Source organism: Malaclemys terrapin, chromosome 1 (genome assembly GCF_027887155.1).
Source record: "Malaclemys terrapin pileata isolate rMalTer1 chromosome 1, rMalTer1.hap1, whole genome shotgun sequence".
Taxonomy (NCBI): Eukaryota; Metazoa; Chordata; order Testudines; family Emydidae; genus Malaclemys; species Malaclemys terrapin.
Genome location: NC_071505.1, coordinates 355,258,420 through 355,283,945, shown reverse-complemented (window position 1 = coordinate 355,283,945; position 25,526 = coordinate 355,258,420). Strand labels below are relative to the sequence as shown.

Genomic DNA, 25,526 nt, shown 5'->3' with positions numbered 1-25,526 from the left:
TAATCAGACGGCTACAGCTCTCGATCTTTTGGCCGATCAGTCCACTCAGATGAGAAATGTGCTTTACCAGCACCATCTAGTTCTTGATTATTTGCTGGCAGAAGAAGGGGGAATTTGTGCAAAATTAAACGAATCTAATTGCTGTTTACAAATAAATGATAATGGAAAGGCGGTAAAACAGCTAACAAAAGAAATGAGGAAGCTAGCCCATGTCCTGGTCCAAACATGGGGTGAGTAGAATATGGACTGGTTCACGTCCTGGTTACCGCAACTGGGATGGCTCCGAGAAGGCCTTCTTCTTTTTGTACTCTTTATTACAACCCTATTAACCCTAGCTTGCTTAGCTCCCTGTGTAGTTGCATTAGTCTGACGAATGGCTAATCAAATTATACACCAACAAATGATGGCCCTATACCAGCCGGTGAAGGCTGAGGATTGGGGGCCATAAGGCTCTCAAAATGCTTTTTAGGGGGGAATCTTGTTAGGCCCAAAAACCGAAAAACATGTTTATCTCGGCTTCTGCTTGTTATCCCAGTAAAGATGCTTATCTCAGTTCTCACTGTCGTTTCCCATGCATGAAGCTGCACGTATACAGGATGTATAGAAGATATATGGCAAAGGGGAGGGGGTTGGACGGACCCTGGGAAAGGAATGTGAAGGACGGGAAGCTAAACAGATGTATCCTGATTACTACTAGAACTGAATTTAAACAATGCATAGGTTAGCAGAATTTAGACACGCTAAGTTGTTTGTCTCTCTGTATAAAAGAAGCCCAGTTGTGCTTGTAAGGTGTGTTCCTCCCTCTGGCATGAGTCGAGGGGGACACCCGCTCAGCTGACTGATCAATAAAGGACTTGAAGCCGTCTTCTAGACTCCCGTGCCTCCTTGGGGTAATTGGGCAGCTCCAGGGGGAAACGAGCCCATTTGGCTAACAAAGGGACCTCAAGAGGTATCCAGTCCAACCCCCTGCTCAAAGCAGGACCAATTCCCAACTAAATCATCCCAGCCAGGGCTTTGTCAAGCCGGGCCTTAAAAACCTCCAAGGAAGGAGACTCCACCATCTCCCTAGGTAATCCATTCCAGTGCTTCACCACCCTCCTAGTGAAATAGTGTTTCCTAATATCCAACCAGGACCTCCCCCACTGCAACTTGAGACCATTGCTCCTTGTTCTGTCATCTGCCACCACTGAGAACAGCCGAGCTCCATCCTCTTTGGAACCCCCCTTCAGGTTCATAGATTCATAGATTATAGGACTGGAAGGGACCTCGAGAGGTCATCGAGTCCAGTCCCCTGCCCGCATGGCAGGACCAAATACTGCCTAGACCATCCCTAATAGACATTTATCTAACCTTCTCTTAAATATCTCCAGAGACGGAGATTCCACAACCTCCCTAGGCAATTTGTTCCAGTGTTTAACCACCCTGACAGTTAGGAACTTTTTCCTAATGTCCAACCTAGACCTCCCTTGCTGCAGTTTAAACCCATTGTTTCTGGTTCTATCCTTAGAGGCTAAGGTGAACAAGTTCTCTCCCTCCTCCTTATGACACCCTTTTAGATACCTGAAAACTGCTATCATGTCCCCTCTCAGTCTTCTCTTTTCCAAACTAAACAAACCCAGTTCTTTCAGCCTTCCTTCATAGGTCATGTTCTCAAGACCTTTAATCATTCTTGTTGCTCTTCTTTGGACCCTTTCCAATTTCTCCACATCTTTTTTAAAATGCGGCGCCCAGAACTGGACACAATACTCCAGCTGAGGCCTAACCAGAGCAGAGTAGAGCGGAAGAATGACTTCTCGTGTCTTGCTCACAACACACCTGTTAATGCATCCCAGAATCATGTTTGCTTTTTTTGCAACAGCATCACACTGTTGACTCATATTTAGCTTGTGGTCCACTATAACCCCTAGATCCCTTTCTGCCGTACTCCTTCCTAGACAGTCTTTTCCCATTCTGTATGTGTGAAATTGATTTTTCCTTCCTAAGTGGAGCACTTTGCATTTGTCTTTGTTAAACTTCATCCTGTTTAATTCAGACCATTTCTCCAATTTGTCCAGATCATTTTGAATTATGACCCTGTCCTCCAAAGCAGTTGCAATCCCTCCCAGTTTGGTATCATCCGCAAACTTAATAAGCGTACTTTCTATGCCAATATCTAAGTCGTTGATGAAGATATTGAACAGAGCCGGTCCCAAAACAGACCCCTGCGGTACCCCACTCGTTACGCCTTTCCAGCAGGATTGGGAACCATTAATAACAACTCTCTGAGTACGATTATCCAGCCAGTTATGCACCCACCTTATAGTCCACCCACCTCTATGTTGGACTGTGTTCCTGTCGTCTAATAAACCGTCTGTTTTCCCGGCTGGCCGAGAGTCCCGGCAGTGGGAGGGGGACATGTTTCTCGGGTGGGGATGGAGGGGGAAATGTCTGTAATATTTTGTACAAAGACAATGTGTGCCTCAGTTTCCCCTGCGTGCTGCCCGGTGAAGTGGGGGAGGGAGAAGGCTGGTGGGAGCCCAGCTCCGGGGTTTGGGGCCCAGGCAATGCAGGTCCGTGCAGACAATGGCAGATCCCAGCACCCCGAGCAACTCAGGCCCCCGGATGCCCCCCTGTGAGGAACTGGGACTGTTCTTGCTGGGGTGTGGGAATGCTGACAGGGGAGTGTGACTAGGATGGTCTGCATCGGGGTCACACTCCCCTGTCAGCATTCCCACACCCCAGCAAGAACAGTCCCAGTTCGTCACACCCCCGCTGCGCCCCCAGGAAGCCGGCGGGTCCGACCCCCGGGGAGGATCGGGCCGAGGAAGACGGGGGGGTCGGCGGGGGCCGGGCCAGGGCCGCTGGCGGCAGCTCCCCGAGGAAGGGCCCCATGCCCAGGGTCCCCTGTGGGGCAGCGATGGGGGCTGGTGCCCGGCCATGGGGCACCCCCGGGCGCTGAGCTGCGGGCCCCGGTGCAGCGCCCCCCGCCCCGGCCCCCCCGGCATGTCCTGAGAGTGACCCGCCCCCAGCCCTCCCCGCCCCCCACCTGCCCCCCAGCGCCCCCGCCCCGGCCCCCCCGGCCCGTCCTGAGAGTGACCCGCCCCCAGCCCTCCCCGCCCCCCACCTGCCCCCCAGCGCCCCCGCCCCGGCCCCCCCGGCCCGTCCTGAGAGTGACCCGCCCCCAGCTCTCCCCGCCCCCCACCTGCCCCCCAGCGCCCCCCGCCCCGGCCCCCCCGGCATGTCCTGAGAGTGACCCGCCCCAGCCCCCCCCTGCCCCCGGGCGGGGCCGAGTCTCTCGGAAGCGGAAGCGGCGGCTCCTCCCCCAGCGCCGAGCGGAGCCGCAGCAGGTACCGGGGGGGCGGGGGGCTGCGGGTCGGGAGTGGGGGGCACCGGGGGGGCTGCGGGTCGGGAGTGGGGGGCACCGGGGGGGCTGCGGGTCGGGAGTGGGGGCACCGGGGGGGCTGCGGGTCGGGAGTGGGGGCACCGGGGGGAGCGGGGGGCTGCGGGTCGGGAGTGGGGGGCACCGGGGGGGCGGGGGGCTGAGGGTCGGGAGTGAGGGGCACCGGGGGGGCGGGGGGCTGCGGGTCGGGAGTGGGGGCACCGGGGGGGCGGGGGGCTGCGGGTCGGGAGTGAGGGGCACCGGGGGGGCTGCGGGTCGGGAGTGGGGGGCACCGGGGGGGCTGCGGGTCGGGAGTGGGGGGCACCGGGGGGAGCGGGGGGCTGCGGGTCGGGAGTGGGGGGCACCGGGGGGGCGGGGGGCTGAGGGTCGGGAGTGAGGGGCACCGGGGGGGCGGGGGGCTGCGGGTCGGGAGTGGGGGCACCGGGGGGGCGGGGGGCTGCGGGTCGGGAGTGAGGGGCACCGGGGGGAGCGGGGGGCTGCGGGTCGGGAGTGAGGGGCACCGGGGGGAGCGGGGGGCTGAGGGTCGGGAGTGAGGGGCACCGGGGGGAGCGGGGGGCTGCGGGTCGGGAGTGGGGGGCACCGGGGGGGCGGGGGGCTGAGGGTCGGGAGTGAGGGGCACCGGGGGGGCGGGGGGCTGCGGGTCGGGAGTGGGGGCACCGGGGGGGCGGGGGGCTGCGGGTCGGGAGTGAGGGGCACCGGGGGGAGCGGGGGGCTGCGGGTCGGGAGTGAGGGGCACCGGGGGGAGCGGGGGGCTGAGGGTCGGGAGTGAGGGGCACCGGGGGGAGCGGGGGGCTGCGGGTCGGGAGTGGGGGCACCGGGGGGGCTGGGGGGCTGCGGGTCGGGAGTGAGGGGCACCGGGGGGAGCGGGGGGCTGCGGGTCGGGAGTGAGGGGCACCGGCGGGGCTGGGGGGAACGGGGGCTGCGAGGCCGGGGGGATCCCAGGGTGTGGAGTTATGTGTCTGGGGGGCCGTGGGTCAGGCTGTGCCAGGCGTGGGGCAGACATGGGGGTGAGCAGTGGCGGGCGCAGCTCAGCTCTGCGGTTAGTTGCCCCCGGTGTGGGGCTGGGCTGAGCGGTGTCTGGAGTCGCTGGCCGTCGATACCCACACGCCGGAGGTTGGGATCGAGCCCAGCCGAGGCCCCACAACCCCCAGCAAAGCAGGGGCAGGTCCAGGAGCCCCGAAATCCTGAGGCCGCCGCGCCCCGCGGGGCAGGAGGGTTCCCAGCCCGGCCGGGGTGTCGAGAGGGGAAGTCGCCTGCCCCCTCCAATGCCCTGTCTGCAGGGACTGGTCCAGGCCTGGTGCAGATGCAGCTGGCTCTGGGATGAGGATCTGGGGACCCCTCGGGGCGCAGCGCGGGGGCTGCTGAGGACGGGAAGAGATGAGCTCTGCATGCGAGGGAGGGACGTGGAGGTGGAGGAAGTTGGCATCTGGGGATCACAGTCCGGACTGGGCTCCCGAGCGTGGCCGACGAAGGTCTGACCCACGCCAGCGGCCGGGCGCTGAGGCTGGACCCAGTTTCCCCTTGGGTGGGGTGGGGTGAATTCGCTGCTGGGGCGTTTCCCAGGCTCGGCCTGGACTGGCTTTGAGTCCCGTCGGGACGTTTGCCTAGAACGGCTCTAGTTTGACCGGGGGGATTCAGGGCGTTCTGTGGCCTGTGCTCGCCTGCCCTTGGGGTCTGAGTCTGACCCCACTGCGCCCCCGAGTGACCCCTCTCCTGTTCCTCTGTCTCCAGGTTCTGGGAGTTGGTCCCCCCCGGACACGGATGTCCTGGTCCCCAGGGGCACGTAGGATCTGCCTCGGCCGCAGCCACAGGGTAAGGGCGCCATCGGGCTGCCGAGCGGTGCCCAGGGAGCTGGGGAGGCGGGGGTCTGAGCCAGGAAAGATGGACTCTGGCTGGACTGAGGTTCCACAGGGGTCTGTTCGGGGGCCGGGTTATTCAACATCTGTGTGACTGACCAGGCTGTCGGACTAGAGAACAGACTGAGCCAATCTGAAGATGACACAAAGCTGGGGGTGTGTGCACAGACACTGTGGAGGACAGAACTAAAATTCAGAGGGATCTGGATAAATTGGAGAACTGGGCTGTAGACAACAAAATTAAAAAGACGAATGTGAGGTGCTACACTTAGGGAAGGAAAAAGGAATGCACAAAGACAGACTGGGGGAGAACTGGTTTGGCAGCAGCACTGCTGAGAAGGATCTGGGAGCAGTGGAGTCACCAATGCGATGCTGTTAAAAGCAAATGCAATGTTAGGTTGCATGAACAGAGGCAGAGCAAGCGAGCCACGGGAGGTGATAGAACTGCTCTACTCGGCGCTGGTTAGGCCTCAGCTGGAGAACGGTGTCCAGTTTGGGTCACCAATGCATAGGAAGAATGTAGAGAAACTGGAAAGGATCCAGAGGCGAGCGACAAAGAGGATCTAAGGGATGGAACACAAACCATACGAGCAAAGGCTGAAGGAACTGGGTGTGTTTAGTTTGGAAAAGAGGAGATTGAGAGGGGACAGGACAGCGGTCTTCAGGTACTGGAAAGGCTGCCATCGAAAAGATGGAGAAAAGTTGTTCTCTCTGGCTACAGAGGGCAGGACAAGAGGCGAGGGGTCAAACTCCAGCCCAGCAGATTGAGATGAAATCTCCGGAAGAACTTTCTAACTAAGATCAGTAAGACAATGGGAGGTCGGGGAACCTCCATCACTGGAGGTGTCCAAAGGAGGCTGGGTCTGTCTGGGATGGGTCAGACCCAACCAATCCTGCATCTCAGCAGGGCCAGACTAGCTGAGCCCTGCGGTCCCTTCTAGCTAGGACGGGATGCCGGGTTGCCCAAGCCAGGGTCCCTGGCTGCCTCTGGCAGGCTCGGATCGCAGAGGTGCCATAGTGCACAGCGGCCCCCAGTGTGAGCAGAGGCAGAGGGTGCCTGTCGCGGAGATGCCCGGGGTGCTCGCCCTGGGGTGCCTGGCCAGGGTGCGTTGCATTTAGCAGCCTCCCTCGTCCCCCCCCGGGGCTGAGCGTCACCCGGCCCCCGGCTCTCCCAGCTCTGTCGTGGTGCCCTCACCCTCGCCGAGGGAGCCAGGCTCGGCCTGCGGCCGGGAGCTGGGCATGTGGTTCATGGATAAATCTATATCCCAGTTTATTGCACCCCTGGCAGCATGTGTGATTACCCGCCCTGTGGGCGGGTGGCGTATGTGTGCCTTCGGTGCAAGGCGCTCCTGGCCCTCAGAGACCGCGTACGGGCTTTGGGGACCAGGGTGGCGGAACTGGAGGAGCTGAGGGAGACAGAGAGGGACATCGATGAGACTTTCTGGGATGCAGTAGAACGGTCCCACCTCTGGTCTGACAGCCTCTGTGCTGTTGAAGAGGATGAAAGTCTGAGGGAAAGAGAACATCCAACTGGAGCAGAGGGACCCTCCTTCCAGATGATGTTATGGTAACCTCTCGCACTGGAGAAACATAGAGAGCTGGGTTTGTGATGACCGGGAGAACCGTATGGTGACTTGCCTGCTGAGTGCGAAGGTTGCAGATCTCTCGAGGCATCTAGGCAGACTTCTGTGTAGTTCTGGGGAGGAGCCGGTGGTCATGGTACATGCAGGTACCAGTGACATAGGGAAGGGTAGGAGAGACGTCCTGGAGGCCAAATTTAGGCTGCTAGGAAAGAGACTGAAATCCAGGACCTCTATGGTGGCATTCTCAGAAATGCTCCCAGTGCCACGCGCAGGGCCAGGTAGGCAGGCAGAGCTTCCGAGTCTCAATGCGTGGATGAGACGATGGTGTAGAGAGGAGGGGTTTAGATTCATTAGGAACTGGGGAAACTTTTGGGATGGGGGGAGCCTATACAGGAGAGATGGGCTCCACCTAAACCAAAGTGGAACCAGACTGCTGGCATGTCAAATGAACAAGGTTGTAAAGCAGTTTTTAAACTAGGGGCTGGGGAAAGCCAACAGGTGCAGAGGAGCACGTGGTTCATTCTCTATGTCCTAGTAAGGAGGAGAGGAAGGAAAATGATAAAATACAGGCAGGGTCTGATGAGAAACAAAAAAGAGTCCCATTCAATTACATCACGTAATGGCAGACCGTTAAAAGGAGACAAGTTTTAAATTGCTTATATACCAATGCTAGAAGTCTAAATAATATGATGGGTGAACTAGAGTGCCTCTTATTAAATGAGGATATTGATATAATAGGCATCACAGAAACTTGGTGGAATGAGGATAATCAATGGGACACAGTAATACCAGGAAAAAAGAACAGGAGTACTTGTGGCACCTAAGACTAACAAATTTATTAGAGCATAAGCTTTCGTGGGCTACAGCCCACTTCTTCGGATGCATATATCCGAAGTGGGCTGTAGTCCACGAAAGCTTATGCTTTAATAAATTTGTTAGTCTCTAAGGTGCCACAAATACTCCTGTTCTTTTTGCGGATACAGACTAACACGGCTGCTACTCTGAAACTAGTAATACCAGGTTACAAAATATATCGGAAGGACAGAACAGGCCTTGCAGGGGGGGGAGTGGCACTATATGTGAAAGAAAGCATAGAATCAAATGAAGTAAAAATCTTAAATGAACCAAACTGTGCCATAGAATCTCTATGGATAGTAATTCCTTGCTCTAATAATAAGAATAACGCAGTAGGGATATATTACCGACCTCCTGACTAGGATGGCAATAGTGACTGTGAAATGCTCAGGGAGATTAGAGAGGCTATAAAAATAAAAAAATCAATAATAATGGGGGATTTCAACTATCCCCATATTGACTGGGTACATGTCACCTCAGCACGGGATGCAGAGATAACGTTTCTTGACACTGTAAATGACTGCTTCTTGGAGCAGCTGGTCCTGGAACCCACCAGAGGAGAGGGAATTCTTGATTTAGTCCTATGTGGAGCACAGGATCTGGTCCATGAGGTGAATATAGCTGGACCTCTTGGTAATAGTGACCATAATATAATGAAAGTTAACATCCCTGTGGAAGGTAAAACACCACAGCAACTCAACACTGTAGCATTTAATTTCAGAAAGGGGAACTACACAAAAATGAGCAGGTTAATTAAAGAGAAATTAAAAGGTACAGCGCCAAAAGTGAAATCCCTGCAAGCTGCATGGAAACTTTTTAAAGACACCATAATAGACGCTCAGCTTAAATGTATCCCCCAAATTAAAAAACACAGTAAAAGAACCCAAAAAGTGCCACCGTGGCTAAACAACAAAGTAAGAGAAGTAGTGAGAGGCAAAAGGCATCCTTTAAATAGTGGAAGTTAAATCCTAGTGAGGAAAATAGAAAGAAGCATAAACTCTGGCAAATGAAGTGTAAAAATATAATTAGGACGGCCAAAAAAGAATGTGAAGAACAACTAGCCAAAGACTCAAAAAGTAACAGCAAAATGTTTTTTAAGTACATCAGAATCAGGAAGCTGCTAAACAACCAGTGGGGCCCCTGAACGATTGAGGTGCTGAAGGAGCACTCAAGGACGATAAGGCCATTGTGGAGAAACTAAATGAATTCTTTGCATCGGTCTTCACAACTGAGGATGTGAGGGAGCTTCCCAAACCTGAGCCACTCCTTTTAGGTGACAGATCTGAGGAACTGTCCCAGATTGAGGTGTCATTAGAGGAGGTTTGGGAACAAATTGATAAATTAAACTGTAATATGTCACCTGGATCAGATGGGATTCACCCAAGAGTTCTGAAGGAACTCAAATGTGAAATTGTACAATTCCTAACTATAGTCTGTAACCTATCATTTAAATCAGCTTCTGTACCAGATGACCGGAGGATAGCTAATATGACACCCATTTTTAAAAAGGGCTCCAGAGGTGATGCCGGCAGTTACAGGCCTGTAAACCTGACTTCAGTGCCAGGCAAACTGGTTTGAAATTATAGTAAATAACGGAATTGTCAGACACATAGATGAACATAACTTGTTGGGGAAAAGTTAACCTGGCTTTTGTAAAGGGAAATCATGCCTCATCAATCTACTAGAATTCTCTGAGGGGGTCAACAAGCATGTGGACAAGGGGGATCCAGTGGATATAGTGTACTTAGATTTTCAGAAAGCCTTTGACAAGGTCCCTCACTAAAGGCTCTTACGCAAAGTAAAGTGCCACGGGATAAGAGGGAAGGTTCTCTCATGGATCAGTAACTGGTTAAAAGATCGGAAACAGAGAGTAGGAATAAATGGTCAGTTTTCAGACTGGAGAGGGGTAACTAGTGGTATCCCCCAGGGGTCTGTACTGGGACCAATCCTATTCAACATATTCATAAATGATCTGGAAAAAGGGGTAAACAGTGAGGTGCAAAAATTTGCAGCTGATACAAAACTACTCAAGATAGTTAAGTCCCAGACAGACTGTGAAGAGCTACAAAAGGATCTCACGGAACTGGGTGACTGGGGAACAAAATGGCAGATGAAATTTAATGTTGATAAATGCAAAGTAATGCACATTGGAAAACATAATCCAAACTTTACATATAAAATGATGGGGTCTGAATTAGCTGTTACCACTCAAGAGAGAGATCTTGGGGTCACTGTGGATAGGTCTCTGAAATCATCCACTCAATGTGCAGCAGCAGTCAAAAAAGCAAACAGAATGCTGGGAATCATTAAGAAAGGGATAGATAATAAGGCAGAAACTATCATATTGCTGCTATATAAATCCATGGTACGCCCACATCTTGAATACTGTGTGCAGATGTGGTCGCCACATCTCAGAAAAGATATACTGGAATTGGAAAAGATACAGAAAAGGGCAACAAAAATGATGAGGGGTATGGAACGGCTTCCGTATGAGGAGAGATTAATAAGACTGGGACTTTTCAGCTTGGAAAAGAGACAACTAAGGTGGGATATGATAGAGGTCTATAAAATCATGACCGGTGTGGAGAAAGTCAATAAGGAAGTGTTATTTACTCCTTCTAATAACACAAGAACTAGGGGTCACCCAATGAATTAATAGGCAGCAGGTTTAAAATAAACAAAAGGAAGTATTCATACAACGCACTGTCAACCTGTGGAACTCCTCGCCAGAGGAAGTTTTGAAGGCCAAGACTATAACAAGGTTAAAAAAAGAAGTAGAGAAGTTCATGGAGGATAGGTCCATCAATGGCTATTAGCCGGGATGGTCAGGAATGGGGTTCGTAGCCTCTGTTTGCCAGAAGCTGAGAATGGGCGACAGGGGATGGATCACTTGATGATTCCCTGGTCTGTTCATTCCCTCTGGGGCACCTGGCAGTGGCCACTGTCGGAAGGCAGGAGACTGGGCTAGATGGACCCTTGGTCTGACCCAGTCTGGCTGTTCTTGTGTTGTTGTGGATGTCCCCTGGCTGGCTGCACCCCGGGGCCAGGCCGAGCCGTGTGCTCCGTGCCGGGCCAGCCTTCACGCCAGTGTCTCTCCCTTCTCAGGGTGCCTGGGGCCATGTCGCTGAGCCAGAGGAGCGACCTGGCCAATGACAACAGCTGCCCGGGGCTGAGTTTGGCGCTGCGGGCGCCCCACAGCGAGCTGTTGAATGGCACGCTGCCGTGCCAGGCCTCGCCCCCGGGGCACTGCCCTTGCGCCTGTCCCGCTCAACACAGCGCCCTGGGGCCCGGACCCCCGCCCGGTGAGGAGCCTGCCAATGCCAAGTGGGTGAAGGACGGGCAGAACCAGCTGCGCCAGGCGGCCGAGCAGGACCAGAACCGCAATGAGCTTGGTCCCCTCGCTACGGCGCTGCTCAGTGACCTGCCGCGGGGGGGGCCGGAGGAGGAGGAGGAGGACGGCGACTCCACCCCGGTACAGAGTGACCCCGTCACGGCCGAGTCGGAGCAGAGCTCGGAGCCCGGCCCCCGCGAACACGGCAAGAGCGCCAGCCTGCTCTTCGGCCCGCGGGCCAGCGCTGCCAGCGACGAGGACTCCAGCTGGGCCACGCTGAGCCAGGGCAGCCCGGCCGGCAGCTCCCCCGACGACACAGGTACAGGCGGGGCCACCGGCTCGCTCAGCTTCTCTGCTGGCCCAGCCCTGGGGGCAGAACCGCCAGATGCTGCTGGGGGGGCGGGGGCGGAGGCGGAGCTCTGGACGGACGGACGGATGGGTGGGGGCGGAGCTCTGCACTGACTGACGGATGGATGGGTGGGGCGGAGCTCTGCACTGACGGACGGATGGGTGGGGGTGGAGCTCTGCACTGACTGACAGATGGGTGGGGGCGGAGCTCTGCACTGATGGACGGATGGATGGGGCGGAACTCTGCACGGATGGGTGGGGCGGAGCTCTGCACTGACAGATGGATGGGTGGGGCGGAGCTCTGCACTGACGGATGGATGGATGGGGGCGGAGCTCTGCACTGACAGATGGATGGGTGGGGGCGGAGCTCTACACTCACGATTGGATGGCTAGAGGCGGAGCTCTGCACTGACGGATGGGTGGGGGCGGAGCTCTGCACTGCCGATTGGATGGGTGGGGGCGGAGCTCTGCACTGACGGACGGATGGATGGGGCGGAGCTCTGCACTGACGGACGGATGGGTGGGGGTGGAGCTCTGCACTGACTGACGGATGGGTGGGGGCGGAGCTCTGCACTGATGGACGGACGGATGGGTGAGGGTGGAGCTCTGCACTGACGGACGGATGGGTGGGGGCGGAGCTCTGCTCTGACAGACGGATGGATGGGGCGGAACTCTGCACGGACGGACGGATGGGTGGGGGCGGAGCTCTGCACTGACGGACGGATGGATGGGGCGGAGCTCTGCACTGACAGAGGAATGGGTGGGGCGGAGCGCTGCACTGACGGATGGATGGGTGGGGGCGGAGCTCTGCACTGACGGATGGATGGGTGGGGGCGGAGCTCTACACTCACGATTGGATGGCTAGAGGCGGAGCTCTGCACTGACGGATGGATGGGTGGGGGCGGAGCTCTGCACTGCCGATTGGATGGGTGGGGGCGGAGCTCTGCCCTGACGATTGGATGGGTGGGGGCGGAGCTCTGCACTGACGATTGGATGGGGTGGGGGCGGAGCTCTGCACGGACGGATGGATGGGGCGGAGCTCTGCACGGACGGACGGATGGATGGGGCGGAGCTCTGCACTGACAATTGGATGGGTGGGGGCGGAGTTCTGCACTGACGATTGGATGGATGGGGCGGAGCTCTACACTCACGATTGGATGGCTAGAGGCGGAGCTCTGCACTGACGGACCGATGGGTGGGGGGCGGAGCTCTGCACTGACGGATGGAAGGGGTATGATGGATCAATGGGGGTGTCCTGGCCAGGCCCTTTGGGGGTGACCCCTGTACTGGGCTGGGCCCTAGGCACCCTCAGCTCATAGGGGCCAGCCCGCAGCCTCCGAATCTCCCTGGGCCGCCGGCAGGCCCCACTGAGCTGTCACCTGGCTACTGGGGGGCTAAGCCGGAGCCAGGCCGGGGGTCCGGGAGCAGGCTGCTGTCAAAGCCTCTGTCTCTGTTGTAGTCGCAGGCCAGCGAAGGAACGGGGTCTGGCAGGGGCCAGGGAACAGCCCGACTGCCTGGCGATCGGGGGGGGGGTAGGGCTGGTGCACGTCGGGGTGACAGCTTCGGGCGTGTCGGGGATTTCGCTGTAAAACGAACATGGCCCCGCTGAAGGGGGGCGGGGAGGGGGAAACACTGGCTGGTTGGTCCCCGAATAGAAACGTCACCGGGGGGGGGGTCGGTTCCCTTGGCCCTGTGCCAGTAACACCTTTCTCAGCTGCCTGCAGGTGACTGGGAAATTGGGGGAGGGGTGAATAGGGCCAGGGCACCGCGACACCGAGGGGGGCTCTCTCTCTCCGGGGTTCGGCCCTCTGGGCCCCTGCCTCCAGCATGCCTGGCTCTGGCGGAGGCCCCGGCCCTGCTTGGAGTGACGCCAGGCAGGACTCTGGGGCAGCATCTCCCCTCGGGGCACCTGTCCCAGGGCAAGGACCCTGCTCCGCTTCGGCACCTCCTGGGTCTGTGTGACAGCAGGGAGCGGGGACACGCTGACCCCGGGCAGAGTCGCGGACAGGCAGGACGAGGGACGGGCTGGGGGGCGGACCCAGCAGGACTGCGGTGGAGGGTTGGTGACGTGTCGGGCACTTTTCTGAGGCCCCACCTCCACTCACTCCATCCCCTCTCCCTCCATCACTTGCTCTCCCCCACCCTCACTCACTTTCCCCAGGCTGGGGCAGAGGGAGGGGGTGAGGGCTCCAGCTGCAGGTGTGGGCTCTGGGGTGGGGCAAGAAATGAGGGGTTCAGGAGGGGGCTCTGACCCGGGGTGGGGGATTCAGGGTACAGGGCCTGGGAGGGGGTTCAGATTCTGGGATGGGGTTCCTGACCCAGGGCGGGGGGGTTGGGGTGCAGGGTCTGGGAGGGAGTTCAGGGTGTAGGAGGGGGTGCGGGGCCTGGGAGGGGGTTCAGATTCTGGGATGGGGTTCCTGACCCAGGGCGGGGGGGTTGGGGTGCAGGGTCTGGGAGGGAGGTCAGGGTGCAGGAGGGAGTGTGGGGCCTGGGAGGGGGTTCAGGGTGCAGGTGGGGGTTCCAACCTGGGCAGGCTGGGGTGCAGGAGGGGGTGTGGGGTCTGTGAGGTGTTCAGATTCTGGGATGGGGTTCCTGACCCAGGGCGGAGGGTTTGGGGTGCAGGGTCTGGGAGGGAGGTCAGGGTGCAGGAGGGAGTGGGGGGCCTGGGAGGGGGTTCAGGGTGCAGGAGGGGGTTCCAACCTGGGCGGGTTGGGGTGCAGGAGGGGGTGTGGGGTCTGTGAGGTGTTCAGATTCTGGGATGGGGTTCCCGACCCAGGGCGGAGGGTTTGGGGTGCAGGGTCTGGGAGGGAGGTCAGGGTGCAGGAGGGAGTGCGGGGCCTGGGAGGGGGTTCAGGGTGCAGGAGGGGGTTCCAACCTGGGCGGGTTGGGGTGCAGGAGGGGGTGTGGGGTCTGTGAGGTGTTCAGATTCTGGGATGGGGTTCCCGACCCAGGGCGGAGGGTTTGGGGTGCAGGGTCTGGGAGGGAGTTCGGGGAGGGGGTGCAGGGCATGGGCTCTGGCCAGGTGGCGCTTATCTCGAGCAGCTCCTGGTCGGCAGCGCAGTGGGGCTAAGGCAGGTTCCCTGCCTGCCTCAGCCCCACGCAGTTCCCGGAAGCAGCTGGCATGGGCGTCCCCTCTGCACAGGTGCAGCCAGGCAGCCCTGCGTGCTGCCCGTGCCCACATGTGCCGCACCCACAGCTCCCATTGGCCGTAGTTCCCAGCCAATGGGAGCTGCGGAGCCAGTGCTGGGGCAGTGCGCGGTGCTGCCCTCACGCCCCTGCGCCCAGGAGCCGGACAGGCGGGCCACTTCCAGGATCCACCTGGAACCAGGCAAGGAGCCCGCCTCTGCCCCGCTGTGCCACCGAGCGGCCTTGTTACGGCCCGACCCGTGATGCCGACCGGAGCCGCCAGGTCCCTTTTCGACCGTGCACCTGGCAGCCCCAGCGGCCTCACGTTGGGAGGGGAGCGCGGCGCTTGTGTGTGTCAGGCAGAGAAGTCCCAGGACGTGGCCTGGCGGGGGCGGCGGGAAGGCGCCTGCTGACTGAGCTGGTCCCATTGGGACGGGCACACGTGTGTTGGTGTCTGTAACCGTGTGGGACCCCCCCCCCCCTGCGGCGCCTCCTGCTGGTACCTTCTGGGAATTAGCGCTCCAGCCGTCGGAGCACCCTCTGCAGCCCGGTGTCCCGCCTTTCCTGGCCCCCGTGTCCCTCCCGGACCTGGTGCCCCTTGCACGCCGGGGTGCTGCCCCCTGGCAGTAACCCCACAGTCTCTGGGTCTCCCCACCCAGGGAAACCCCCCCCCCCACCCCACCTCGCCTCAGTCATAGGCTACTGCCAGGCACCAGCGCGCCCCGCTCGGCCCCTTCCTCAGCTCCCAACAGCCTGGGGCTCGGCTAGGGGGGGGGGCTCCCCAGCGCCCCGGCCCTTCCCCGGCCCTACTCCGCCCTCGGCCCCTTCCTCAGCTCCCAACAGCCTGGGCCCTCCCTCTCCAAAGGCTAGAGGGAGAGGGAGAGTCTCTGGCCCACGGCCCTCTTAGCCGGGCCTGACTGGGGCATGGCCACAGCTGAGGCTGCTTCCCCATCAGCCTGGGAGCTGCTTGCTCCAGCCACAGCCCCCTCCTGCCCCCCGCGCTGTTTTAAGCCCCTCAGGGCCGGAGCGGGTGACCACAGCGTCCCTGTAACCACGGAGCTGGGGCACGGCGACCAGGCTCGTCGGCAAGAAACCCGGCCGAGCACCTTTGGCACCAAACCCAGCTGCTGAGCCGGCTCCGCTCTGCGTTCCCCTCCTGCCCCGTCATCGCAGCCCTGCTGGGTTCACCCGTCCCTCGTCCTGCCCGTCCGTGACTCTGCCTGGGGTCGGCGTGTCCCTGGGCCGGCTCCAGGCCGGTGTTTCTCCCCTAACTCTCGGGTGCACTGGGCTCCCTGCTGGAATGTGTTTACCTGAATTCCCCGAGCCAGGCACGTCCTGGGAGCGGCTGAGTTTGAGCACTGCCAGCCGGCCCCCTGCCAAGTGCACGTGTGTCCCTGGCGCCCCGGCTGGGCTCTGGCACCGCTCAGGAAGGAGTCAGACAGGACCCTCTGCAGTGACATCTCCCAGGGCACCAGTCCCGGGGCAAGGACCCTGCTCCGCTTCGGCACCTCTTGGGTCTGACCTCGGAGCGTTCAGCCCCCTGGTCGCCCCGGGAGCTCCCCACAGCGAGTCTCCCTGGGCGGGACCCTTGGGGGAGCCTCACCCCCAAAGGGCCCTGCCCCCCACACCACAGCCAGCCGTGACTCCCCGCCCGCGTGTGGCACAGACGGGTTATTATCATTGGGAACCCAGAGCTTGGTAGCACTGAGATCAGGGACCTTCGGCAAAGTCCATTGGGGGGGCGGGGGAGGGGCAGGGCCCTGGGCCCTCGACCCGAGTCCCCAACCAGGAGACTGACTTGCTTCCAGCTGCCCGGCCTCCATTACACCCGTTGCCCTCCTCCGTCCTTTGTCCCTTTCCGGGTCCAGCCGGTCACCTGGGCTGCACCAACCCCTCCCCCACCCCCCCTGTTCCTTGCAGAGGATGGGGCCCAGCCAGCAGCTGCCAGGCTACGAGTGTCAGCCGTTCTCTGCAGCCCGTCAGCAGTCCCACCTGCCCTCTAGGGTCTCTGTGACAATCACACCCCCTTGAGTAACACATGGGGAAACTGAGGCACACACACTGTTCAGACAAAACAGTCTCACTTTGTCACAGTGACACCACCTCCCCCTCAGAGCAGCTTTTAACCTTTTATGCTCCCTGCATAGCAATGCAAAGCACAGAGGGAAACTGAGGCACTCAGAAAGATGTTACCAAAATTCCCATTTCATCCCAGGGGGCGGAGCTCTGGGTGCACAGGGGAGGGACAGAGCTCCCAGCCCTCCCCGCTGTAACCACCAGACACCACACCCCTCCCAGAGCCGGGGAGAGAACCCAGGAGTCTTGGCTCCCAACCCTCCCTGCTCTAACCACTAGCCCCCACTCCCCTCCCAGAGCCGGGAAGAGAACACAGGAGTCCTGGCTCCCAGCCCCCCCCTGCTCTAACCATCAGACACCACACCCCTCCCAGAGCCAGGGAGAGAACCCAGGAGTCCTGGCTCCCAGCCCCCCCGCTCTAACCACCAGACACCACACCCCTCCCAGAGCCAGGGAGAGAACCCAGGAGTCCTGGCTCCCAGCCCCCCCGCTCTAACCACCAGACACCACACCCCTCCCAGAGCCAGGGAGAGAACCCAGGAGTCCTGGCTCCCAGCCCCCCCGCTCTAACCACCAGACACCACACCCCTCCCAGAGCCAGGGAGAGAACCCAGGAGTCCTGGCTCCCAGCCCCCCCGCTCTAACCACCAGACACTACACCCCTCCCAGAGCCAGGGAGAGAACCCAGGAGTCCTGGCTCCCAGCCCCCCTGCTCTAACCACTAGCCCCCACTCCCCTCCCAGAGTTGGGAAAGAACCCAGGAGTCCAGGCTCCCAGCCCCCCCGCTCTAACCCACCAACCCCCACTTTCCTCACAGAGCCGGGGAGAGAACCCAGGAGTCCTGGCTCCCAGCCCCCCTGCTCTAACCACTAGCCCCCACTCCCCTCCCAGAGTCGGGAAAGAACCCAGGAGTCCTGGCTCCCAGCCCCTCCTGCTCTAACCCACCAACCCCCACTTTCCTCACAGAGCCGGGGAGAGAACCCAGGAGTCCTGGCTCCCAGCCCCACCACATCTGTCCAGCTAGGCCCTGCTGCAGGGAGCCATGGTCCCTGGGTTCCCTCCGTCCAGGGCGGGTGGGGGTGGGGGTGGTCCCCATCCACTGCATGAAAACCAGCCCCAGCAAGCCATTGGGGGCTGGACACTAGTGCAGGGAGCACAGTGCAGGGTGTGGGGCATGAAGGGATGGGGAGACAGGCAGGGGTGTGGTGTGGGACAGGCGTGGTGCAGGGTGAAGGCAACAGGCAGCCCTGCTGCAGTCTGTGATCTTGTGGGGCTGGGCCCTTCCCCATGGCCCCCCCAACCCCCCCACAATGCGTCTGGGGTGGGCACTGGTAGCCCCACGTGAAAGCACAGAGCCAGCACCAGCCTATTGTTAGCGACTGTTTGTGCTGGAAACAGCGTCTCCCCGCTGCCCCACCGCTCCTCCTGGGCAGGTCCCCCACTTCTGCCTCCTGCATCCTGCCTCTCCTGCACAGACCCCACATCCTGCTGCCCCCCCATATTGACACCCTTCTCCATAGCTCCCACTGCCCAGTCAGTGCCAGGGGGTGCTGGGCCTGGCCTGGAGAGGGGGCCTGGGGCCGCAGCACCCACAGGACGAGCTGGGGCCCCGGCAGTCACCTCGCTAAGTTGTGTCAGGACTCCTGGGTCCCTTCCAGGTCAGACAGGAGCCATGGACCTTACCCCCCCGTAACAACGCTGCCTCTGGCGGGACCCAACTGAGAGTGCCAATGCAGGACAAATCGCTCAGAGCAGGGCACTCATGGCCCCAGGCTGGGGTCCCTTGGCACACCCAGGCACCAAACCAGACAGACTAAGAGGACTTCGGTCTCACCCCACGGGCGAACCACACGTCACACAAGCAATTCCCTCAGACACTCCAGTATCACCACCAGCGCCACTCATTACAGGGATGAATGGTTAGGAAAACCAATACCCCAGTAACAGAAAAAGGTTCTCCTGATCCCAAAGGACCAAGCCCCAGACCCAGGTCAATATACAAATCAGATCTTACCCACAAATCACGCTGTTGCCAATCCTTCAGAATCTAAAACCTAGAGCTTTATTCATAAAAGGAAAAAGATAGAGATGAGAGTTAGAATTGGTTAAATGGAATCAATTCCATACAGTAATGGCAAAGTTCTTGGTTCAGGCTTGCAGCAGCGATGGAATAAACTGCAGGTTCAAATCAAGTCTCTGGAATACATCCCCCGCTGCGATGGGTCCTCAGTCCTTTGTTCAAAGCTTCAGTTTGTAGCAAAGTCCCTCCAGAGGTCAGAAGCAGGATTGAAGACAAGATGGAGATGAGGCAGCAGCCTTTTTACAGTCTCTGTCCATGGAAGGACGCCTTTGTTCTTACTGCGGAAAATCACAGCAGCAAGATGGAGTCTGGCGTCACATGGGCAAGTCACATGTCCAGGCATGACTCAGTTCTTTACAGGCTGACGCCATTGTTCACATGTTAGTTTGAAGGTTCCCAGGAAAGCTCAGATGTGGATTGGAGTCTCCCAAAGTCCATTGTCAGTTCAGTGTTTCTTGACTGGGCACTTACTGAGAATAGCCCCTTCTCCAGAAGCTGACCAAATGCTTCCTTGAGGCTCCTTAGAATCAAACACATTGAGATACAAGTACAGAGCCAATATTCATAACTTCAACTACAAACATGATACACGCTCACAGATAGCATCATCATAACCAGCAAACCACAACCTTTCCATAGACACCTCACTCGACATCCTTTGTACAATATTCGCTTCAAATATACAACAGTGGTTGCAACAATGATCTATATGGTCACAGGTTATGTCAGTAACGTCACATGGGGGGAGCCCAAGGCTCGGCTAGCAGGAGCTGTGGGTTGGGAGTGAGGGGCACCGACAGGGCTGGGGGGAGCCCAGGGCTGGGTGCCCCAGAGGGAATGAACAGAACAGGTAACCAGAGACTAGGGATACCCCTGGCGCTGGGCCGGCCAGCCTGTCCCCCCACACCACAGAGCCCCCCCCAGGCCTGTCCCCTCAGAGCACAGAGCCCCCCCCCTAGGCCTGTCTCCCCACAGCATGGAGCCCCCGGGCCAGCCTGTCCCCCAGAGCATAGAGCCCCCCCCCGGCCTGTCCTGTCCCCTCAGAGCACAGAGCCCCCCCTGGCCTGTCCCCCCACAGCATGGAGCCCCCGCCCCGGCCAGTCCCCTCAGAGCACAGAGCCCCCCCTGGCCTGTCCCCCCACAGCATGGAGCCCCCGCCCCGGCCTGTCCCCCAGAGCACAGAGCCCCCCCAGGCCTGTCCCCCCACAGCACGGAGCTCCTGCCCCCGGCCTGTACCCCAGAGCACAGAGCCCCCGCCCCGGCCAGTCCCCTCAGAGCACAGAGCCCCCCCTGGCCTGTCCCCCCACAGCATGGAGCCCCCAGCGCAAACCAGCTGATGCTCCATTGCCCCGAAGGTGACCCAGACCCCCCTAGGGAGCTCGGTTCGAGGGGGGCGGGGTGGATGTGGAGCCTGGCTGCAGCAGGGCCCCTGCCCTGGGGGAGGCAGCGGGAGGGCGCAGCGCGGCGGCAGAGCCAGGCACGAGGCTGGTTACGCTGCTCCTGGCCAGCTGTGCCCACGGGGGCGGGTGGCACCGGCTGCCAGCCCCACGTACAGCTCGGATTCCTGCCTGGCCGTCGCTGGCTGGCTGCTCGCCTGCGAGGGAGCCGGGAACCTGGGCGCGCCCACGGACGCTGCCCGCCTGCCCCAGCCCCGGAGGAGCCCCAGGCAGGGTGAGCTCTCGGGGTGCGTCACGGGGCCTGGCAGCCACCGGCAGAGCTCAGAGCGCAGCCTGCGTAGGGTTTGTTTGCTGCTGCTTTGGGGCCAAGGCCCAGGGCTCGGACGTGGCTGGGTGCAGGGCTGGGCTCTCGGGCTGGGCTTGCCCTGCGCAGAGGGGAGGGGATCCGGCCCTCTGCCCCCCACCTCTGTCTGGATGTGCAGGGACCGTCCACGCAGATGTACCGCGCCCGGGGCCTCGGCTGGGGGGGTCTGTGGGGTGCCTGGCATGTCGGGGCCCTGAGCTCACTGGCGGGCGGGGGGCTGTGGTGCCTAAAGACAATGGAGCATTGGCTGGTTTGCGCTGGGGGCTCTGTGCTGTGGGGGGACAGGCCGGCCTGGGGGGGGGCTCTGTGCTCTGGGGGGACAGGCCCGGGGGGGCTCCGTGATCTGGGGGGACAGGCCGGCCTAGGGGCTTTGGGCTGTGGGGGGACAGGCCGGCCTGGGGGGGGCCTCCGTGATCTGGGGGACAGGCCGACCTAGGGGCTCCGTGCTGTGGGGGGACAGGCTGGCCTGGGGGGGGGGGGGCTCCGTGCTCTGGGGGACAGGCCGGCAGGAAGGTCTGGAAGCTGAAGACAGGGACGTGCCTGATCAGTGGAACCATCTGTCACAGCTCCACCAGCTCCGTGTCCCCGCCTGGCTCCAGAACAGGCCCCATCAGGCCCCCCCTGCAGGGCATCAGCTCCCTCCAGGTCACACTCACTGGGGTCAGCCCCCCGGCTCCCCTCCCCGGGACCGAAGCCCTGGCTGGGATGATTTAGTTGGGGTTGGTCCTGCTTTGAGTAGGGGGTTGGACTAGATACCTCCTGAGGTCCCTTCCAACCCTGATATTCTATGATACCCAAAGGGAGCCAGGCACCCCCCAGCCTGACTGCAGTGACTCCGCCAGCGGGGACGGCAGCCCGGCGGCCCCCCACGTCACAGCCCCCCCCAGCCCCTCCTCCACCCTTTGCTCTCCAGCTGGTCGCACCGGCTGGCTCCCTGCAGCACGGGGCCCATCCCTGGGTGTTAGTGGCTAGGTGCCAGATGTCCAGGCAGTTGGAGGGGCCGTTGTCTTGTGGGGCTTCCCATGGCCATGGGCCCCAGACAGCCAGGCGCAGTCACAGATGACCCCTGGGTCTCTGCCAGCCACCTTTCCCCACCTAGTGAGCCACGCACAACCCAGGGGAAACTGAGGCACCTTTCCCCACCCAGTGCAGATATTATGGAAATTCCCCCTCGTCGCAGCTTCTGTCCAGGCACTGCTGGAGTTGCTGGCCCCTGGTGCCCTCAAGCCGGGCTGGAGGCTGTCACCGAGTCCCCGGGCGATGCTCTGGAGCTGCTCCCTACGAAGCCAGTCAGGACTCTGGGGGAGCCTCCTCTCTGTGAGCAGACTGTCGCCAGGGCAAGAAGCTCACACGGCTTCCACCTCCCTGGGTCTGACCCCGGAGCATTCAGCCTCCCCTGCCCCTCTGTGCGCTTCCCACAGTGAGTCCGTACAGGTGGGGCTCCTGCGGGAGCCAGAGGACCCTGCACCCCAGCTCCACAGTCAGACGTGACTCTCGGCCAGCCAGGAACACCGAAGATTTATTAGACGACAGGAACACAGTCCAAAATAGAGCTTGTAGGTACAGAAACTGGACCCCTAAGTCAGGTCCATCTTGGGGCCAGGGAGGCCAGACCCCGGGTCTGGGCCTCCCTTTCTTTCCCCAGCCAGCTCCAAACTGAAACTCTCCAGCCCCTCCTCTGGCCTTTGTCTCTTTCCCAGGCCAGGAGGTCACCTGATCTCTTTGTTCTCCAACACGTTCAGTTGGCACCTTTGCAGGGGAGGGGCCCAGGCCATCAGTTGCCAGAAGACAGGGTGTCGGCCCTTCTCTGTGCAGACAGCATCACACTGGTCTCCTAGGGCTCTGCAACAATCACACCCCCTTATCCCACCACCTAGATACTTAACACATGCATAGGGGAAACTGAGGCACCCACACAGTATTCAGAGAAAACACTAAGAACAGTCCCACTTTGTCACAGAGGCCTTCTGGGAAGAGGCCGCAGCCAAGCCTGAGTCTCTGGGCTCAGGGCAGGGGGGCAATATGGGCCTTTGTTGGTAATATTTGTATGATGCCTAGGCGTGCCTCAGTTTCCCCAGTGCGCCACGTTGTTTCCCAGCGAGGGGAAGGGACTGAGTGAGGAGCACAGGGGGAGGGGGGTCACCTGCTTGTCTCGGGGGACTGAGAAACTGACCAAAATCAACAAGTGCCCCCCATGGGGGCGCAGAGGACAAAGGCTGGTGGGGCGGGCGCGCTGGCTTCGGGAGGAGGCTGGAAGCTGACGAAGACCAGGGCTGTCACGGCAGCCATGGCCTCGGGTCAGACGGAGCCTGAGCAGTGGCCGGGCTCTGGGCAGACACTGGCCCCCGTCTCTGGGCTCACCGCAGGGATCCTGGGCCGTGCCCTCCGGCCAACACCCCCCACTCGGTACAAGATGCTTCCAGGTGGCGCTGCGGCTCCCAGGGGGGTGGGGGGGTGCACTGCGACTCCTGGGGGGTGGGGGGGGTGCGCTGCGGCTCCCGGGGGGCAGGGGGGGTGCGCTGCGACTCCCGGCGGGGGGTAGCGGAGGCGTTGCGGCTCCCGGGGGGTGGATGGGGGCACTGCAGCTCCTGGCTGGGTGTAGGGGGAGGGGGGCTGCGGCTCCCGGCGGGGTGTGGGGCCTGTGGCACCCATCTGGGTTTGTCGGTCTGTCCCTGTATGTGGACTGGGTGGGGCAGCTGGCAGCCGGAGCGCCTAGTCAGCGCTGGGCCGTGCCGGGGAAGGAGCAGGCAGCTGCATCCCCCATGCTCACGGTGCCCGGCTCGGCTGGGTCTGGTGCCCGGTTCGGCTGGGTCTGGTGCCCGGCTCGGCTGGGTCTGGCCGGAGTTTGGCTGGGTCTGGTGCCCGGTTCGGCTGGGTCTGGTGCCTGGCTCAGCAGGGCCTGGGCGGAGCTCGGCTGGGTCTGGCTGGAGTTCGGCTGGGTCTGGTGCCCGGCTCGGCTGGGTCTGGCCGGAGTTTGGCTGGGTCTGGTGCCCGGTTCGGCTGGGTCTGGTGCCTGGCTCAGCAGGGCCTGGGCGGAGCTCGGCTGGGTCTGGCTGGAGTTCGGCTGGGTCTGGTGCCCGGCTCGGCTGGGTCTGGCCGGAGTTTGGCTGGGTCTGGTGCCCGGTTCGGCTGGGTCTGGTGCCTGGCTCAGCAGGGCCTGGGCGGAGCTCGGCTGGGTCTGGCCGGAGTTCGGCTGGGTCTGGTGCCCGGCTCGGCTGGGTCTGGTGCCTGGCTCAGCAGGGCCTGGGTGGAGCTTGGCTGGGTCTGGCCGGAGTTCGGCTGGGTCTGGTGCCCGGTTCGGCTGGGTCTGGTGCCTGGCTCAGCAGGGCCTGGCCGGAGCTCGGCTGGGTCTGGCCGGAGTTCGGCTGGGTCTGGCTGGAGCTCGGCTGGGTCTGGTGCCTGGCTCAGCAGGGCCTGGGTGGAGCTTGGCTGGGTCTGGCCGGAGTTCGGCTGGGTCTGGTGCCTGGCTCAGCAGGGCCTGGGCGGAGCTCGGCTGGGTCTGGCCGGAGTTCGGCTGGGTCTGGTGCCTGGCTCAGCAGGGCCTGGGCGGAGCTTGGCTGGGTCTGGCTGGAGTTCGGCTGGGTCTGGTGCCTGGCTCAGCAGGGCCTGGCCGGAGCTCGGCTGGGTCTGGCTGGAGTTCGGCTGGGTCTGGTGCCCGGCTCGGCTGGGTCTGGTGCCTGGCTCAGCAGGGCCTGGGTGGAGCTCGGCTGGGTCTGGCCGGAGTTCGGCTGGGTCTGGTGCCTGGCTCAGCAGGGCCTGGCCGGAGCTCGGCTGGGTCTGGCTGGAGTTCGGCTGGGTCTGGTGCCCGGCTCGGCTGGGTCTGGTGCCTGACTCGGCTGGGTCTGGTGCCTGACTCGGCTGGGTCTGGCCGGAGCTCAGCAGGGCCTGGCCGGAGCTCGGCTGGGTCTGGCTGGAGTTCGGCTGGGTCTGGTGCCTGGCTCAGCAGGGCCTGGCCGGAGCTCGGCTGGGTCTGGCTGGAGTTCGGCTGGGTCTGGTGCCTGGCTCAGCAGGGCCTGGCCGGAGCTCGGCTGGGTCTGGCCGGAGTTCGGCTGGGTCTGGTGCCTGGCTCAGCAGGGCCTGGGCGGAGCTCGGCTGGGTCTGGTGCCCGGCTCGGCTGGGTCTGGTGCCTGGCTCAGCAGGGCCTGGGCGGAGCTCGCCTGGGTCTGGCTGGAGTTCGGCTGGGTCTGGTGCCCGGCTCGGCTGGGTCTGGCCGGAGTTCGGCTGGGTCTGGTGCCCGGCTCAGCAGGGCCTGGCCGGAGCTCGGCTGGGTCTGGTGCCTGGCTCAGCAGGGCCTGGCCGGAGCTCGGCTGGGTCTGGTGCCTGGCTCAGCAGGGCCTGGCCGGAGCTCGGCTGGGTCTGGCTGTGGGACGACGGCGAAGGGACTGTGTCATAGGCAGAGGCTCAGAGGCGTCTGACTTGGTGCCGTCCGGACGAGGCACCGACCGGGCACTGCCCATCATTGTAACTGGGGCCCCGGGTTCCTGGCTGTTCCCAGGGGCCCCCCGCAGGGGCTGTGCCCAGCCCGGTGCCTGTCACGTGCTGCCTGGGCTGCAGGCGATGACTCTGTCACCGCCGGGAAATGGGGGGTAAGGGGGGGGGGGCCTGGCTGGGCCCCGAGCAAGCGGGCGCCGGGCATCCCGTAGCACCGTGCGAATCAATCCAGCCGGAGCCCCAGGCCTGGCTGGGGCTGGCCCCGGGAAGCAGCCCCCCTGGAAAGGTCTGGGGGGCAGGGGGAGCTCAGCTGAGGGCTGGCCTGGGGGGGATGAGCGGGCATAGTGAGGTGCAGGGGGGTGGGGTTGTGGCTGTGCTGGGGCCTGGGCCACTGTTGGGGCCTTGTCCTGCCCCAGCTCTGGCCCGTCTGACTCCCCGGAGCTGCCCGGCCCTGCTCACACCCCCTCCCTCCACAGACGCCTCCTGGGCCCGCAACGCCTTTGAGACGGACTCGGACCTGCCTGCCGGGTGGGTGAGGGTGCAGGATGCCTCGGGCACCTACTACTGGCACATCCCCACAGGCACCACGCAGTGGGAGCCGCCCGCAGACCTGGGCCAGGGCGAGGGGGGCCGCGGCCCCGACCGTGACTCCCAGGGGAATACGCCCACCGAGGAGCAGCAGGTGAGAGCCTCACAGACC

The 25,526-nt window shown here is 61.5% G+C and overlaps 1 protein-coding gene across 4 annotated transcripts in view; it reads left to right on the top strand.

Moving 5' to 3' along the window:
- The first annotated feature begins 3,265 nt into the window (after positions 1-3,265).
- APBB1 (amyloid beta precursor protein binding family B member 1) overlaps positions 3,266-25,526 on the top strand; it is a 43,517-nt gene continuing 21,256 nt past the window's right edge. For 2 of the 4 annotated variants that reach the window (XM_054016085.1, XM_054016082.1), the window contains exons 1-4: positions 3,269-3,326; positions 5,111-5,191; positions 10,779-11,323; positions 25,303-25,508. In XM_054016085.1, coding sequence (XP_053872060.1) covers positions 10,792-11,323; positions 25,303-25,508 — 738 coding nt within the window. In that variant the 5' untranslated portion in view covers positions 3,269-3,326; positions 5,111-5,191; positions 10,779-10,791. Of the gene's footprint in view, positions 3,327-4,473; positions 4,493-5,110; positions 5,192-10,778; positions 11,324-25,302; positions 25,509-25,526 lie in introns of those variants that run through there. The other 2 variants (XM_054016084.1, XM_054016083.1) reach the window with 2 other exon arrangements.